The following is a 19,225-nucleotide window of genomic DNA, read 5'->3' on the forward strand; positions in this document are numbered from 1 at the left end:
TAAATACCCAGTAGTCCAATTGCTGGGTCATAGGGTAGCTCTATTTTTAATTTTTTTTGAGGAACCTCCACACTGTTTTCCAAAGTGGCTGTACCAACTTGCATTCCCACCCACAGTGTAAGAGGGTTCCCCTTTCTCCACAACATCTCCAACATTTGTTGTTTCTTGCCTTGTCAATTTTTGCCATTCTAACTGGTGTAAGGTGGTATCTCAATGTGGTTTTCATTTGAATTTCCCTGATAGCTAATGATGATGAACATTTTCTCATGTGTCTGTTAGCCATTTGTATGTCTTCTTTGGAGAAGTGTCTGTTCATGTCTTCTGCCCATTTTTTGACTTGATTATTTGTTTTTTGGGTGTTGAGTTTGAGAAACAGTCAACAAAACAAAGAGGCAACCCACAGAATGGGAGAAGATATTTGCAAATGACACTACAGATAAATGGCTGGTATCCAAGATCTATAAAGAACTTCTCAAAGTCAAGAGACTTTTCAAGAGTACTTGCTAGTCCCCCAAATGATACTAACATTTAGGGGGCAGATAGAGAAACAGGAACCCAACAAAGAAATGGAAGGAGCAGCTAGAGAGTGAGAAAGAGAAACAAGAGAGCATTATCCTATGCATCAAGTTTGTAAAGCATTTTTAGAAGTGGAAAATGACCAACAATATTAGGATCAAATTCAGTAAGCTGAGCAAGTTAAGTAAGATATGAAGAGACAAGTAACTATTAGATATGCCCACTGGGAAGTCACAGCACCCTTTAGAAAGAGCAGTTGTGGTAGAGTGAATGTTGATTTATTATCCTGACTCCTCCATAGATGGTGCACTCCTTAGAAGCAGATACGGTGGCGTGGTGCCCCCATCACACAGTACAGTGCCTGGCACCTACAAGACATGCAAGAAATGCCATCAAATGGACACCCAAATGAATTAAAACAAGACGAAGTAGTTTATTTTGAGAAAAAAACATCCCCAAGACATTTAAAACTGCTCTTAAGATGGACCAGTGTTTTCTAAATTCAATCACTAGGTCTAAAATTATCACCATACATTTGGCTTCTCCCTCCAAAGGCCCTGAAGCCAAAACAACTCAGTTCCTATGGAGAACATATAATTTGCCATCTGCAAAGATAAAGTCTCACAGATTAGAAGCATTCCTAAATTTCTGTGCTCAGAGTGACCTTTTAAGTTGCTGCTGTGATGTCATTAGTGTTACAATTTTACGCAAGATTAGACATGTAATTATGTGTTAAATAGTTCTGCTGGCTCCTGCTTGCTGTTTAATAAATCAGAGTGCGCTAAGAGCATCCCATATGCATAGGTCAAGGCCACTGACACCAGAAAACTGCATCCGCATGCTCTTTCCCTGCCTCATATGCCACTTGTCCTTGCGGCTGTCACCTCAAGGCCTCGACATGGGTACCAGTGGAGAAGCCACTGCACAGAGTAGGACTCAGAACTGTTACTCCCCTGCTGAAGCTTCTAGAGACAGGAGGAGTCACCATAAAGGATTCAACTGAAATGAAATCAGAACCTGAGCATCTGTAACAATTGTTTCTCACCCTGGCTGCAACCCCAATGCAGGATCCCCAAACAGCTTTTTCCAAAACTCCAAAGCCAGGGCCCCATCCCAAAGGTTCTACTGGTCTGGCTGGAGACCCAGTATTTTTCAGACATTTCCCCAGATGATTGTAAGGTGTGGCCAGGGTTCAGGGACACTCTCTTTCTGCTCTTCTTGCTCAGGATAGGTATCAGAACTTAATATGAATGAGGAAGTACTTCAGATTTTATTATCTCAGTATCTGAGAAAACTGTTTTTCCTCTATTGAGAGTGCCACTGACCCATAGGGAAAAAAAAAAATCAATAATCTTGATGTACAAGTACAAAGCAAGTTAATTGGATTTTTTTTTTAAAAAAAAGATAAAATCCAGTCCATTTGCTATCAAAACTAATAACAGAGGAAAAAAGAAAGAAACTGATGTTTAGTATGTTCCTACTATGTGCCTCGATCCTACTTTAGGTATTTTGCGTCTGTTATTTCATCAATTCTCCAAGCAACCCAGAAAAACAAATGTCACCATTCCCATTTTTACAGCTGAGGAAACAAGGATGTAGTGGCGTTCAACTGACTTGTCCAAAGTCACATAGTTGGTAGGTGGTGATGCCAGGAGGCAAACAAATGCATAGGCCCCATCTTCTCTCCTGGGACCATGCTGCCTTTCTAAAGAAAACCTTACTGGATGATAATTCAGCGAGCAATAGAACTTTCTGCCCAAGTCACTGAAAAAAGACAGAGGGAGCAGGAGAGTCAGGAGAAGGAGCAAGAGGAAGTGGGAGTGGGAAGAGGGAAGGACATCTGGAGCTCAGGGAAGTGTCAGGAAGGAGCCACAGCTGCACCCAGGAGCAGTGAGCCCAGCGCAGGAGGCCAAAGTCATATCGACAATCATGTTTTCAAATGGGTAATGAGATGGTCGGGCAGCAAACATAACCAGGGTGGCATTGTGTGAACTGCATTGTGCCATAAAGGTGCGTAAGGTGCAGCCCTGCCCTGCATTGCCCACAGCCTAGCAGGGGAGGCAGATTTGTGTACAAGCAGGGTAGAGCATGCCTTGCTCTAACAGGTTGAATACCAAGAATTGAGAGCAGAGCAGAAGAAGCTGCCAACCTGGGTCAAAGAAAGGCTTCACAGAAGAGGTGACATCTGAGCCAGCCCTGGAAACAAAGGCTCTCATTCACCAGGTGGGGAAGGGAGACAGAGAGAAGGTGCAAACTGAGTCAAGGAAGTAGAAACCCACGAGGGGTGTGCTTGAGCAATGGAAAGAGGCCCTTTATAGGTTCCTGACCCAAAGAAATTGTTACAGTCTCACGGATAACCTGCTTTCATCCAAGGCTGAGATGGCGTCTTTTAGGGTTGCTGGTTTTCCGACCTCATTCATCTGCAGTCATACGGTCATGGCTCTGCCAGGTTCACTGAAAGTCCTAGGTCACTTCATGATGGAATTGGATCCAGGCTGCCTCCCGCTGCCCATAGCCCGTGCCTCTGCTAACGCAGGTCTCTGCTGATGCTAGGATTCCAAATTACAAAGTTGTAGAAAGTGCTTTTTCGTCTCTTTATCACTTTCGTAATCACAACTCAAATGAGATGTTCCTTGTCTTTGAAAGTGAGGTAATTATTTAACAGTTCAAGAGGACTGCCTTTGAGCCGAGAAAACCTCCAAACCAGCTTCCATTAACATATCCTGGGTGTTTCTTTGAAGCCTGGAAATTTTTTCACCTTCCACAGAACCTTTATACTGTTGTCCTTAAAGCAGCTACTCCCTTTCATTTTAATTAACAACAAACCTAGCAGGGTTTAAATAATAGTTTGTCTTTATGAACGAAAACTGGGCTGGAGAAACTCCAAATCCACTTATTGGACTAACCCGAGGAGTCATTAAGTCCTTTCCAACAAGCTTTAGACAGTTAATTAGAATGAATACATCTTTCGTCTTCCCCTTTCCATATCATCTTAAAACAACAGAGCAAGGGTGCCACGCTAGAATAATGACACATAGTCTGAAAGTATCCTAAGTATATTAAAATCATTGCAGCTCCTTTCCCTTGGAATGATTTCAAAGCATTTATAATATGCATGGTGTGTCTATGAAATGCTGGTTAATAACCAGTAACAAGGCAGGACCTCAGTAATTTATTGCTTTACTTTAACTCGAGACTGTGTCACTTTTCCATCTACTCCACATCCCTAGTCCTTTAGGAGTGACTAAGGTGAGCAGAAGATTCCGCCAGAGTCAGTGTTGAAATAACTTCCTGGAAGTTTAAGTCAATCATTCTTATGGAGTACGTCATTCAACGTAGATTCAAATCATTCTTATTTCCTGAAGGCTAACTGGCTTTAATAATGGATTTAATCTCTATCTTATTTTATATGTTTTAAAGATCTTCAAAAAGGAACGTAACCAACTTCAAATATCTCAGATCCAAGTCATTTAAAGAGCTAGCAGATTTGACTTCTAAGCCCTTCTAAAACTGGTGAGGGCATCCATTTAGGTGTATCCTTTAATTCCCACCATTTATCCTAGGAGACTGGGGATGGGAGGATGACTTCTTGCATCTATACGGGTTACCAAGCCCCTGCTATCCCCTTGGCCTCTGTTCCTTCTATCTCCGATGCTGACCCCAGGGTTGCAGAAGGAGATCTATTCCTAGACCTTGTCCCAGAAAGGCAGTACACAATGCCTTGAATATGCCTAGATTCACTCTACTATTTACTGAATCACAAAATGTTGGAGCTGAGAGCAATCGTAAAGGTTCTCTGTTTCACACTTTCTATGTTACAGATTAAAAACAGCCAAGCCCTAGTAAAGTTAAGTGACTTTCTTAAGGCCACACAGCTAGGTAGTGACAAAATTGGGCCTCTAGCCAACCACTCGCTCTAAGACCATTGCTCTGGCCCTTGCTGCTCAGTGTTTTCTGCAGACCTTCAACATCAGCATCACCTGAGAGCTGTTAGAAATGCAGAAACTCAGGCCCCACCCCAGACCCCACTGAATCAGACTCCCCCAGGTAATTCATATGCATGTTACAGTTTGAGAATCACTGGGCTAAGACCATAATATATCTTTCTACAGAGAGCATGAAAATTGGAAGCAGGCACACATTGGTTTTGGAGCATGGCTTCACTTTTTCTAAATCTGAGCAAATATCTCAATCTCCTGGAATCATCATTTGTAATCTGGAAATAATAGCACCATCCACCTTGCAGTTTTCATAATATCAGCACAACATAAATGTATGCATATACATCTCATGATATATGCATAAATAATATATGCAAAGTGTCTGACATGTAGTAGCTAATATATCATATAATAGCTAATATTTCCAGTCTCTTGCCTCCCGTTACTATAGTGTTCAACCAAAAGGAAAGCCACAGGTGATTGTGAATCATGAAGAAATCACTTTCCTTCCTTCCTTTGTTCCATTAGCTCAATATTATTTTAACTTTCAGATGTGATTATGATTCTATGATATTTCATGTTTCTAAATCCCTAAAAAATGATTATTATGTAGAAAATAAATTATAATAGCTAACTACTTTTAGTGCTATGCTTGGAGATGAAAAAATTAAACCCATAAGCCAAATCCTAACCAAGAGAACACAACATTCCTCCAAGAGCTTGACTCTGAATCCTATAAACCTGGCCTCCGGGAGCCAGAGAGTATCTGCTTGGTCTTCTGCTTCTGTGACTTCCTCAGAGACTCGGCCACCATGGAACAAACCCACAGCTTTGGCAACAGCAGAGCATATTTAAAAGTTGATGTTTCATCACCAATATGTCACATCTGTCAACATCAAGGAAAACAGTTTGAATAGGAAAGGAGAAATAGAATTTTAGTATCTAAATCTGAACCAAAATTTTGGAAAAATACAGTGTAGTACAGGGTGTGAAACCATACCAAAATTAGATTTGTGGGGAAGGAATATGATGTTAACACCAATTAGAAAGCCATGTTTCCCTATGGCGGTGGCTCTCAACCCTAGCAGTGCATTAGAAACAACGAGGAACCTTTTGAAAAACTTGATTTTCATGTGCAGCCAGGTTTGAGAAGCACTGCTCTGTAGCAACAGAAACCTTATTTAAGAGAGTCAGTCCACTAAAGCTATTGGTTGCTGTTGATACAGAGTTCCCAAACTTAAGGTAATGGATTTAACTTCAGTGTGTTCCCGTCTAGGTCTTTCCACCACTCCTCCAGGACTTCCACCATAAGGAAAGGAGCCCCTGGACCAACATCCTCTAAGATGTTTATATGGACCAGTGGCCGGACCTCTTCATCTTACAGACATGATGAGAAAAGGTAAATCACGGGGATTCGGGGGGCTTTTCAGAATCATTTAACCTGACTACACAGACAGCATGCCAGTAGGAAAGCATGAGGCAACTGAGCTTTGTGTTTCACAAGTGTTAACCTGGGATGGGCTCTACACCAAGGTAGTAGGCTTTCTGAAACTTTGGCCTTTCCCCTTGCACTCTCTGTGCAGTTTTGCAAAGGCTGTTCCTTGTCAGAAATGCGCTTCACCCATGCACATCCACACCCACTCAACACTTGGCTAGCTCCAGTCCTACTTTCAGATATCCATTCACTCACAGCCTCCCACCATCATCTTGACCAGCACAGACTTTGTGGTTTACTCGCCTTTGAATTTCCAGCCCCCACCACTGCACCCGGCACACAGTAAATGCTCAGTAAATACTGAACCAAAATGATGAAAGTTGCATTTCAAGGACATATGGCAGGGAAGGAAAGCAGAAACTATGTAAGGATGAAAAGAGGATGGACAAGTCCATGGAGCCCTCAAAGTCCTTAGAAGAATAGTCTCGGGTAAGGGAGGAATGGAGGATTGAGAAGAAAGATTGAAAGGCAAAGGCTATGTTCGTAAAAGACAAAATGACAATTACACAGCTCAGTCCAGCCCCCCCCCACACCCCCACCTGGGTTTAGGGAATAAATCCATTCATAAAATTCTCTGGCCATTTTTACATATTCGGTTTTTTCTCCATTTATTTTCTTCTCCTTCTCTCTTTTCTCATTGACCTTACACTATTTCTTGGGTTTGGTGAAGTTTAAAGCACCACTATCTATACCAGCATATTGCAACTTTGCAGAATCCGATAGAAACCAGGCTTGATAAATGATGCTGGACACAAGAAGGAACCTGAGGGAGGTTTACTTGAATGCAGTTTTGAGAACTGGTACTTTTATTTTTCCTTTTAAAGTATTACCCTAGAGAGGAAATCCTTTGAAAAATTCTGAAACCAAAATTGTTCTTTGCATTAACTATATATTACAGCAAAAAAAACTTGGAAGCAACTTTAGTATTTATAATAGAAAATCTGTTAAATAAATCATGGAATGTAATATATCACCTAGCACTTAAAAATGCTTTGACATTAATAGTAACTGAAAAATCAAGTTGAAAAATTACATACAAACTATGATTGCAGCAACAAAAATATGTATACATAGGAGAAAGCCGGGAAGGAAAAACATGTTTTTCACTTCTCCATTTTCCAAGTCCTTTGTAATGTGTTATACTATCTTAATTATGGGAAAAATAATGATATGATGTTTAAGTAAAATTACAGCCCAGAAGGCAACTAGCATTTGAACAAAGTCCTAGTGCTCATCACAACACAAGATCAACTGAAAATTCCCTATCTTTGTTCATCTCAAGGTTTCCACATGCTTTTTCTCAATGCTTAATCAAGTTATTTTTCATTTGCTTTCAAGCCAAGTAAGTGAATCCTCTTTCAGCAAGATCTTTACTATAAGACTAAAACTTGGTGTGTCATTTGAAAATTCCATATTTTGCATGTCATCTCATTTCCTAAATAAAAGAAAAAAGCCCACCAACGTGTGATGGTGAAAAATGGCAGAGGTTTTGTTTCCCTACAGCAATATTGTGACTTTCAGTGGCTAGCCTGTCTGAGGTTTTGAAGACTTCATCAGAGCAGGTGAAATGTGATTTATTTCACCTTCTATTTATTCTCATTGAATAATTTAATTAAGTATATTTTGATATATATATACAATTTCTTTACAAAAAGATTAACACCTAAGAAGCAATTACTGTATATTACATGTTTTACACAAACTGCTCTCTTAATTTATAAGATAGAGATTATTGTGTCCATTTTACAGATGGGGAAGCTGAGGCACAGAGATTTTAAATAACTTCCCAGGGTCCGACAACTAGCCAGTGATGGAATCAGAATTTGAACTCAAGGTCATATTCTCTCCCCTGCATCCATCCCACAGCTTACATAGGCTCTTTCAAACATGAGAAACTTGGAGCAGCAGTCAAGGTCCAAGCCTGCAGGGGAGAGACTGTGTTAAATTACAGCTGAAAATTGCATATCAAAGGAGAGATAGTAAACATGTGGATATGATATATGGGCAATGCTTGTGGAGTTAAAGGTAGCCAATAATTAGCTTCATATTCTACACCATTAAAATTATATGAAACTCTTAAATTACTTACTTTCATTTTTTTATTTTCAAATTATGATTCCAATAACTTGGAGATTTAAAATAATTACATATTGACTATAAGAAATAATTTTCAGCAAGCTTTATTTATGGGGTAGAAATGCCAAGGCCTGTGAAATCAATCTGAATGGTTTTAGCCTTGAAAGTCAAAGACAAGTGGAAAAACAGCCAATGGATACAGCAACAGAATCTGCTACTAAGCCAGTATCCTTAGTTTGACGTTGGTTCATTCGTCTGTACCTCTCCCTTGACCACACCTTCACCTTCACTGCCTAAGTCAAGACTCTTGTAGGATAGGACTCAGATTCTAAAAGTGATTTGGAACAGCGTCTATTGCTCTCTTAAGATGCTCTTAGCGGCAGTGATCACGGTGATAATGAAGGTGATGATGGCTGATAATGAGTCTAGATAATTAAGGTCCTCAAGTTAATTACTTGGAAATAAATTACCTACGTTGTCTGGCAGCACTGCCCAGAACTGCTGGTAATTGCTCCACCGTCACTTTCTTATTCTGCAAACCTGGCCTCTGTGGGTCTGGCTTTTGCAGCTGGGTTCCTACAGCAATCCCAGAGGCCAGGCAACCAGAAGTCCTCAGCTCCACTCCACACCACCTCTTCGTGAGACCACAGCCAAGCTGGTCAGGATATTGGCTTCCCTGGGATTCCTCATAAGCTGGAACATCAGGAAATAGCTTACAGACAGGCAGAGCAACCAAGTGGAAGGAAAAGTCCACCGGAAATTCTGAAACCAAATGTCTTATGGCTCAAGGGAAGTTGAAGTCAATTTCGCATTTTTTTCATTCGTTGAATTCAAAGACAGTCCTTGTTCTGATCATCTGTATATGCAAAACCCTGATTTCTATCCTTATCCTCCATTCCACACATGAGCAGTATGAAGGAATTCTTTTTCATCTCTGAGCAAATTTCTTTGTTAGGTGAGCTTAGTTTAATCCCTAAATTGCAGGCGGCAAAATAAAACAGCAGCAACAGTAACTCATTCAGAATTTAAAGAAGGGAGAGTTTATCGGCTAAGGACATTACAGCTGAGTTTTTATCAAATATTCTTTGGATTGTTTTTATTGAATAGTGAGCTGATATAAAGGAATTTTTATCATGTTAACACACAAAGGATGGTGAAATAATAAGCATCTGAGTACCCTTCATTAAGGTTAAAAAATAAAACAATCAGAATTTTTTAAGCCCTTGAGGATACTTCCCTAATAGCACCCTTCTCCCTTTCCCAGCCCCTATCCAGAGATAGCCACCTTCCTGAATTTTCTGTTTATCATTCCCTTGCTTTTTCTTCTTGAGTTTATCACATTTGAATCTTTAAACAACATATTGTTTACTTCTGAATGTTTGGAGAATTTATATAAATGGAATCATGGCTTATGAATTATTCTGCAACTGACTTTTTTCACCAAACATTATGTTTCTATGATCTATCAGGGCTGATGTGAGTAGCTATAACTCCTTTTCTCTGGTGTGTAGTATGCTATTATATGAATATACCACCATTTAGTCATCCAGTCTATTGCTAATAGACATTTGCATTATTTCTAGTTCTTTTTGTACCAACAATGCTGCTAGAATCCCTCTTGTCTGTATCTCCTTGTACACTTTGTACAAATATTTCTTAGCATATGTACCTAATTTAGGAATATTTGGTTCAAAAGTATGCACAGCTTCCACTCTACCAGGTAATGCCATTGCTTTCCAAAGCAGCCATTAATGTGATTTCAATGCTCTACAACCTCGCCTAGGGTTTTCAGATTTTTAACTTTCATTAATCAAGAGGGCACTGTGCTTTCAATTCCCATTTCTCAGATTACTAATAAGACTTAGCCTATTTCCCTTGTTCTTTTCTGTGAAGTACCTATTCAAATATGTAGTCAATTTTTCTACTGGATTTTTTTGTCTTTTTCTTATTGATTTGTAGAAATTCTTTGTAAAAATTTATATTAACCCTTTGTCTGTTTATCGTGCACAAATAGCTTCTCCCAGTTTGATACTTGCTTGCACTTTCTTTATGGTGACTTTTTATAAACATATGTTCTTATTTTAATGTGTTCTAAGTTAGCAATTTTTTGAACATTTTGAAATCCCTTCCTACTCCAAGTTCACAGTCTCTTTAACATTTTGTAGGTTTGCCTTTCACAATTAGATCTTTAATCATCTGAAGTTGACTTTTGAGTTTTGTGAAGTAGGCATCCAATTTTTTTTTTCTCTGTGGGTAACCAATTGGCCCAGCACCTTTTATTAGATAGGATATCCTTTCCCCAGTGATCTAAAAGCACACAGGCATCATATATTAGGTTTCCACATACACATGGATGTTTCTGGATCTCCATTTTGTTTCACTGGTCAACTTCGTCTACCTCAGACAGACACCACCCTTGAGCTTACAAATTTTATCATTGTAATAATCTTGACACCTGACAGGACAAGTCACCCACCTGTTCTTTTGTACTCAGGAGTGTATTTGCTATCCTTAGATGTTTGTACTTCCATATAAATCTTAGAACCAGCTTGTCAAGTCATACCTACCCTGCTTGAAATTTTTATTGAATTTCCTGAAATTTTACTGGAATTTTATGAAATCTATTAATCAACTTATTGAAAATTTGCATCCTTATGTATCAAGTCTTTCTCTGAATATAATTAATCTCTACATTGATTTGTCTTCCCTAATGTCTCCCAATAAAGTTTTATAATTTCTCTAAAGAGAACTTGCACATAGTTCATTAGATTTATTCCTAAGTACTCCTAAGTACTGATTTTTTAATGCTTAAATTGCATTTTCTACTTTTACAGGCACATGGGAAGGGAAATGATATATCAACTTTTATTTCAACTATGCTAATTTTCTAATTAATTGTAACAATTTATCTATAGATTCTTTTGTATTTTCTTCATAGTCATATCATTAGTGAATAATACATTTTTGCTTCTTTTTATCAGTAAATAAACCACTCAGTTTTTTTCTTTCCATATTATGCTATGCTATATGTTAAATAAAACAGACAATAGTGTTAACATCTTTGCTTTGTTCCTGCTCATAAAGAGGGTCCTTTAAACCTTTCACCATTAAGTATCAGGTTTACTATAGGTATTTCCTCTATACTGTTCACCACATTAAGAATGTTCCTATATATTTCTAATTCAGTAAGAGTTTTCATCATGAATGGATGTTAAGTATTATCAAATATGTTTCTCTTCGTATAATGGTAACCCTTTAATATGTTTATATAATATGTAACATTAATAGATACTCAAATGATGACCAACATTATATTCCTGGGATAGCCCCAAATTGATCACGATGTGTTTTCACTTTTATGTATTGCTAGATTTAGTAAGCCAACTTGTTTTTTAAATTTTTGCACTTATGTTTATGAATGAAATTGGTCCATAATTCTCCTTTTTGTGTTGTCTGATTTGCTTTGGGCATCAAAATTTGCTAACCTCATAAATAGGTTGTATAACATTCCATCTTCTTCTATACTGCAGAATGATTTGTATGATATGGGTAGAACTCACTATAAAACATCAGAGCCTGGTATTTCCATTATGAGGATATTTTAAATTTATGATTCTATTTTTTAATAATTTAGAACTGTTTAGATTTTCTACTTATTTCTGAATCAATTTCAGTAAGCTATATATTTGTAAGAATTTGCTGTATATTTCAATAAATTATGTATTTCAGAGTTTTCAATGTCTTGCTATAAAGTTGCTTTAAATATCCTCTATTATCTTTCTAATCCATGCTGTATGTATCTATGGTTTTTTAATTCTTAATATTTTTTTGTCCCTTCTCTATTTTATTCTTGATCAGTCTTGTCAGAGATTTGTCTATTTCATTAGTCTTTTCAAAAAATTAATTTTGAATTCATTGATCCTTTAATATAATTTATCTTCTATTACTTATTATTTCCCTCTTATATTTTCTTTTAATATATTCTCTTAATCTTTTTATAACTCCCTAAGTTAGATGCCTAGCATATTAATTTTCAGGCCCCCTTATTATCTAATACAAGCATTTAATATTATACATTTCTAACTATGTATTGGTTTAGTCACATCCCATTAGTCACTCTACAGTGTTTTTATTATCATTAAGTCCTTAATAGATTAAATTATCACATTTTATTCTATGACCCATGAGTTCTTTGGAACTTGATTTTTATTTCCATATATAGAGCCATTCTAGTTATTTTTGTTGTTGTTATTTATTTTTATAACATTATTGCAATAGAGCCAAATAATGTGGTCAACATAAAGGTAATACTTCTCAAAGGTGCTTTAGGTTATAAGGATACCTTAATTTATCTAAATGATTCACATAATTTTCTCTTTCCTTCTATATTTTTCACTAAGGACTTTTTATCAATTCCAATATGCTAGTAGATCAGGTAAAAAATAAATAAGAATTAAAAAATAAGATATCACTGGGAAATTGTGTGATCTGGTAAGTTAAAGGCAGGACTAAAAAGAAATAACTCCTACTTTTGTTTCTATAATTTTGCTCTCATCTTTTGTCTATTATTCATAAAATAATCTTACAAGACTTCCTGGGAAGTCCTGTGGATTAATAAGTTCACAATAACATTAGGTTCATGGACAAAACCTTTCATATTAATGACTATATTAAAAGTGACTGTCATTTGTTCCCAAAACTCAAAGCACATTTCACCCAATGGAATGTATACATTAAAAGATTGGAAACAGAATAATAATTCAATTAATCAAAATGGACTGCATAAAAATACACCTCCTAGCTCAAGGGGAAAAAACATGAAATCTGGAACTAATAGAAGAGGACATACGTATGAAGAAGCACATCTCAAAAAGTCTTTGGAAGTCTTTCGTGGACAAAAAGCAGAACAATGGCTGTTTTAATCAATGCTACTCCCAGTCTGCCATGTGAGATAGCGGGTTTAGTGTTCCTGGAACAGAAATATATAGCAACTCTGCTCATTTCAGCTCAGGTGGCACTCAGCAATCCACTGCCCCACAGGTTCACCCCCATAAGATCTAACAGAAGACACTTTTCCTTGAAGTCTAGAAATGAGAGCTAGTAGTGCCTGGAAAGCTTGAAGTTTTTCTGGAAAGAATATTAAATTTGTTGATGGTAGAGTCCAATGGGCACTGATAGGAAAAAAAAAAAAAAGCCAGGAGCCTGTTCTAGCCATGGTTCTCTGATTTATTCGGTTTCTATTGGCCATTTAGCCTCCTTATGCTGGCTACCTCACAACCTAAGCATATTGTAGTCATTTCTAGCCCACATAAAAGGAACGTATTTTGTGACCCTAATAAATGCAAGAGACTGAGCCTACAAAGATGAATGTGGTCTGGCTCTAATTCTTAAGCAGCTCAGTATTCATTAGGCCAAAATGACGTAAATATAAATATTCAGTATGTTAATTACTACGTATGAGTTTCTGAAGCATCTCCCCCAAGTAACTTCAGATATACAGAATTCTTTACTTTTATTCATATCCTCTCTACTTCTCTTTTCCACACCCTCCCCAGGTCCTCTCACAGCTCTGGACCTATCTTCCTGCCCTCTCTGTGTTCTAGCACTCTTGGTGTCTTTTGTTTCTCTGAGGAGAGAATCTCATTAAAACACACAGTGTTACTTATTCTGGACACAAATGATGCTTGGATCTAAACTTTCATCTCCTCTGCTACTCCTTTTTTTCCACTCCTTTTTATCAAACACCTGAAACATGGGAAGAGTTTCAGAATCAGCCTCTCCCTACCTCCAGACATAAACTTTTTTAAACAACCAGCCACACTAACATGAGTGATCTTTCTAAAATACAAATGTAATTATATCATTTCATTCCTTAAATTCTTCTAATGGTTCTTCTAACTTCAGAACACACACAAGGTTCCTTACCTCTGGCCCCTGCGTATGTAACCAGCTTGTTGCCTGCCTCCCCCGCCCACCAGATCCTAGAATCCAACCACACTCAACTACTAATCTCTCACATTCTGCCTGATACCCTTCTCTTTCTCAATTGTTTGCTCATCAAAAACTCACTTCAGTCTGTTATAGAACCCTTAATCATTGCTGCTGAAATCAAGTTATAGCCTTCATTGGCACACTTCTACACCACCTTCCTGATTATAAAGCATAGCCCTGGGACAGTTTACTACCACCAATCTGTTGAATGCCCAGTTCAAGGAATACCCAACACAGTGATAGTCAATTTGCCTGAAGCCACTATGCAAAAAAAAAAAAAAAGGCCAATTATTTCAATGAATTTCTCAAATTTAGCTATGTGCCAGAAACTCAATATGATCATTGTAACCGTACATAGTTCTATGGGTTAGCATGTTGCCAAACTGCACATTACACACAGTTCAACTTCTTCAACTTTCCCCCAGCAGAGGGTCCCACCATTCTTACCCAGACCTCTCCTGTTGTAATAGCAGGACCAGAGCAGAGACAACTTAAACATTTTGTAAGATGATGTTATAAGGACAAAAAAAAAAAACAAAAAAAAACTTTTCAAATGAAACTTCACAGAATCTTCAAAAAGCTGTTAAAATTCCTGTCCAAAATTAATTACCATAACCTTATGAATAGTTAAAAGAAACAAATTTTGGTTAATTGATAAAATTGACAAATCTATCAAATTAGTCAGTATGAAATTTTCCATAAGAATCTCAATGATGCTAAAATGTTAGGAAAACAGCAAATGATTCTAAAAAAGTTTTGAAAAAAATAGGTGTAAACTGAGATTCTCCCAAATGAAACACTAAATTTTTGTTATAACTATTAGAAGAATATATTCGCACACATAGTCAAGAAAGATATATCTGTGAATGTATTCATAAGAATATATTTAAAAAGAGACTCAGTCTCCCTAGGAAGCTTAGCTTTGAAAAAAAGTCAAATCTTACAATGCTGCTAAAAAATATATATTCATAAGAAAAATTTACTTTTTGATTGAATGTGTTCTTACAATATCCATAACAAAAAGGCATGCATATTCATTTACTATACTTAAGACAATACTCCTTAAAATAAGTCTATGTTAAGTGTAATAAAGTAGGCAAACTATTCATTTAGCAAAGTGATCCTTCAGCAAACCGGCTCTTGGTGAATTAGCTATTCAGTAACTGATCTTTTGGCAAATGGCCCCAGAACATTGATTTGCTTCCCTTTTCTTCTCTCAAATCAATTTCACTGGTCTCTCACCCAGCCCCCTCAGGACATGTCTTACTCATTTTGTATCCCCAGAACCCAGCATGATGTGTTTCATCTTATGAGGATTTTAAAATATTGACAAATAAACAAATGAATTAATAAATAACCTTTACCCTGCCTTAACCTCGAATATTTTTTTTTCCCAGCAGGCTAACTACCAGGGGAATCTTGAATTAATAAATAACCCTTACCCTGCCTTAATCTGAATATTTTTTTCCCAGCAGGCTAACTACAAGGGGAATCCAAATTTAAATAGGGAAGACTAAGGAGAAAAACCTTACACACTTTACTCTTTCTAGCCATGTTTGTTATCACATAATCTCATAAATAATTGGTTTATGAACTATAGACTGAGTCCTAATATCAAACTTTAAGAAGCTATCCAGAGATGGAGTTCGAAATAAAATTGTATTGTGCCAAATTTGCTTGGGAAAAAAAGCTTTATTGGACAATTGAAAATCCGTTTCTATGCAAGATATTTTGTTATACTTGGATTTGCCTTGTGGATTTATTACCAGACTTTTGTTGGATTTGGCTTGCACATTTATTAATAACTCCCATTCACCAAAAAGATTTGGACAGAATGCTTCCTGTACATGTAGTAAAGACTGTACATATCTACTATTTGTTGCTGTCACCGTCTATAAATGTTGACTTATATCCACCATATTGATTCATAGTTCACCATGAAGCCAAGACTGCCTCGACAGAGCTCAAACATACTGCTTTTCTGGAACATACCAAGGCTAGATCTGCATCAAACTTATAAATCCAAATTCATGCTCTTTACCTCTTGTTGGACATCTCTCATATTCAAAACCAAATTTAGAGCCATGCCTCCAACTTTTCCTCCTGAGACCTCTACTTCATTGAACCATACTGGCCTTCATTCCCTTGTGTCTTCCCCTGCCCCCTTTCAGGTAGATTCATAGAGAATAAATGCAAAGAACCAAAGAGAGAGAAAATACCAGCTGTGTTCGTAGTGGCACAGTAACTCCCACAGCACAAGCTTTCCTAGTATAAAGCCTGAAATATAGCACTGAAGACAGCTTGGCGTGAAAGGGACCACCTAACTAACCATGAGCCTCAGGCTGTGAATACTGCCTTCCCCAACTGGGGCTTACTACCTGGAGAAAGGAAGGCCAAGGCATACCAGGCCTGAACAAAGACAAGTCCAAAAGGATTTTTTAAAAATTGTGCCATACATGAATGATGATATTCAAACTCACCCAAAAGATAGACCTGGCCCCTTGACTGTCAGGCTCTGGCCCATCTCACCAATCAAATTAGTCACTCCTCCACCTGAGCTTAGGACACTATGCTTGTGAGGGCAAGAATGTATAAAGGCACCATCAGCCTCTCCCTTCTTAGCCAGAGCAGCAAAAGTCCTTTCTTGGAAACCCTGAAGAGTAAGGACATAAGAATCCCAGTTTTAACACTTTTGACCATTTCCCCAGTGATCCAAGCCAAGTACTTGGGCATAAATTTAAACTACATCCTTCTGACTTCCTCATCATCCTCTACATTCTATCAATTACCAAACCCTAAAGTTTTATCTCCACATATTTCTCCATATATCCCTTTCTCTCCATCTATCCTACCTCAATTCTATATCCAGGTCTCATCATCCTCTGCCAACACTACAGTAAAAATTTCCTAATTCTTTCTGATTTGTCTTGCTCCATTTCTAATCTAACCTCCACACTGCAGCCAGAGTGATCATTCTGAAACTCAGTTCTGATTATGTCACTCTGACAGCTTTCTGTTAACTACAGGATAAAAGCCAAGCTCTTTAGAATGACTTCCAAATCCTTCATGACCTACCACTTTTCCAAACTCATCTGTCCCATTTCCCTGGCCCCACACTCATCCCAGTAATATGAAAATGTCTGTAGTTTCTGACAGTCACCAAACAGTTGCAAATCTTCATCCCTTTGTTCATGTGATTCTTTCTGTCTGAAATCCCCTTGAGTCCCTGTCTCATTTGGTTAACTCTGATTCAATCTTAAAGATTCTGCTTAAGGCATTACCTCCAGGAAGCCTTCCCTAACCTTAATGCCTCATTGCTTCCTGTCCTGCTCTCTCAGGCTAGAGGAAAATTACTCCTCTTTTGTACTCACTCTGTGAATTGCTCCATCATTGAATTCACTACCCTGTGTTGATATTTATTTTCATGTCTGTCTTGGGCAGGGGCCATATCCCCAGGAACTAAAGGCTATCAGCACTCAAGATAAGTGTATGGACTTAAACTGAGCTCTTTGTTCTCCCAAACCATTCATTCCTTAATTTATCCATGAATTCAACAATAATTTATTGATGAATTTCATGGGTATGGCCCACCCAACTCATCCACTTTATTTTTGCTGAGTAATATTCTGATTTCCTTGATACATTTTGGCCTGTGTGGAAACCAATCATTTTCCTTCTTCTCTACAATTTCAGAGCATATGAAGAACATTTGTTAACCATTTCCAGATTGTGATTTGTTTTTAAATTGCTCATTTGAATCATTTTTATATGCTTCTTGTCCTGGTGACATAACTGACTGATTACACTGCATCTTTCATGGGTATGGACTGACATAAGTGATGTGGAGTGACAGCCTAATCCTCTGGAACTGTGAGACTGCTGTTTTCCTTTGCTGGATTCCATCTGCAGGAAATGCAAATCTCAGAGGCAGCCATCAGAATTAAATACATTTTGATAAATAATAGCCTAGGGACATCACATTACAACAGCTCTTTGAAGTCACTCAGAGGCTGAGCCCATCTCTTCCTGCCTACTACTGGCTTTGGCAGCTAATGGGCACAGATTTTTTTTTAATTCAAGTTAATAAGGAGTCAAGTTTAAAGAGCTTTGATATAAATCTTTCATTTTCCAAAGGAAATCTCAGGAAACAAATGGAAAAACTTAGCGGGCAGGTGGTGGCCAGCCTATGGAAGTCAAAAACAGAGCAGAGCAGCTAGTCTGGAGGAATTGGGCTTGGGAGCTGGAGAATAGTGAAAGATACGGACTCTCAGGACTTCTGGCATTGAAGATAATGAGCATAGAGAGTGAGAAGAGGGGGAAGGTAGGAAGAACATGACCACAGAAAGATGGCTTCTATTTAGCTATGATTCTCCTACTGTAATGGGCCCACTCTTCAAGGAAACAGTAGATTTGTATAAACTACCTCATGAAGAGAACTTTAAATAATAATAAGCGAATTGGTTAATTTTATACTCTAATAACTAGATTAATAAATACCCTATAACCTTTTGGAAATAAATATTAAGTCCATACATGTTCTCACACTTCTACAGGGAATCAAAATATCTAACAACCAGCCCAGAATGAACTAGCCAACCAGAATGGCATGCAAACCATAAATATCAGTAAGGCCATCCTGGAGCACAAAGCAAAATAGAAGCCCTGAATATACACACAATTGTACAAATAACAGGCATCTCTTCCCTCCCCTGCAAAGTTCCTTTCTCGATTTTACTCTGGTTTCTTTTCCAAGCAACAAGAATGACTAGTGATAAAAATTTTAAAGGAAAATCTGGTTATTCTTGTGTATGTTGGGGTATAAGAGTTTCTTCCTCCATTTTCAGCTTTCTATTTGTCTTTCTCTCTGTTCCCAGGCCCTAAATAAGGCCAGCAACTCCCCTATTCCTGAACCCCTGTACTCCAAAGCTCCCTTCTCAAAATAGAAACTAAAGGAGCCGGAGCTGCTCCTTCCCTGGTCATCTGTTTTACCGAATCCCACACTTCTCACTTATCTCTCCAAGCATCCAGCACCCCAGCAACTTCTTCTTTTCTGTCTTCTCCTCCAGATCTTGTTTCAGATCCAGTCTTCCACTCATAAGCTTTCTACATTATTCATTTCCCTGCCATTCTGTCATTTAGAAATTCTTTGGAAGATTGTAGCAATTTTAGGATATTTTGATGCTCCTGTCATGGAGCTGTAGCCCCC

At 37.8% G+C, this 19,225-nt stretch overlaps 1 protein-coding gene across 4 annotated transcripts in view; it reads left to right on the plus strand.

Annotated features, from left to right (window-relative positions):
- The window catches only part of KCNMB2 (potassium calcium-activated channel subfamily M regulatory beta subunit 2), a 230,461-nt gene that overhangs the window by 190,406 nt on the left and 20,830 nt on the right, over positions 1 to 19,225 (plus strand). For all 4 annotated transcript variants that reach the window (XM_081829896.1, XM_081829907.1, XM_081829885.1 and 1 more), the window contains one exon: positions 5,734 to 5,856. In XM_081829896.1, the coding sequence (XP_081686022.1) occupies positions 5,734 to 5,856 (123 nt within the window). The remainder of the gene's footprint in view (positions 1 to 5,733; positions 5,857 to 19,225) is intronic.

This window comes from Leptonychotes weddellii, chromosome 1 (genome assembly GCF_054177405.1).
Source record: "Leptonychotes weddellii isolate Sample4059 chromosome 1, ASM5417740v2, whole genome shotgun sequence".
In the NCBI taxonomy this organism is placed as follows: Eukaryota; Metazoa; Chordata; class Mammalia; order Carnivora; family Phocidae; genus Leptonychotes; species Leptonychotes weddellii.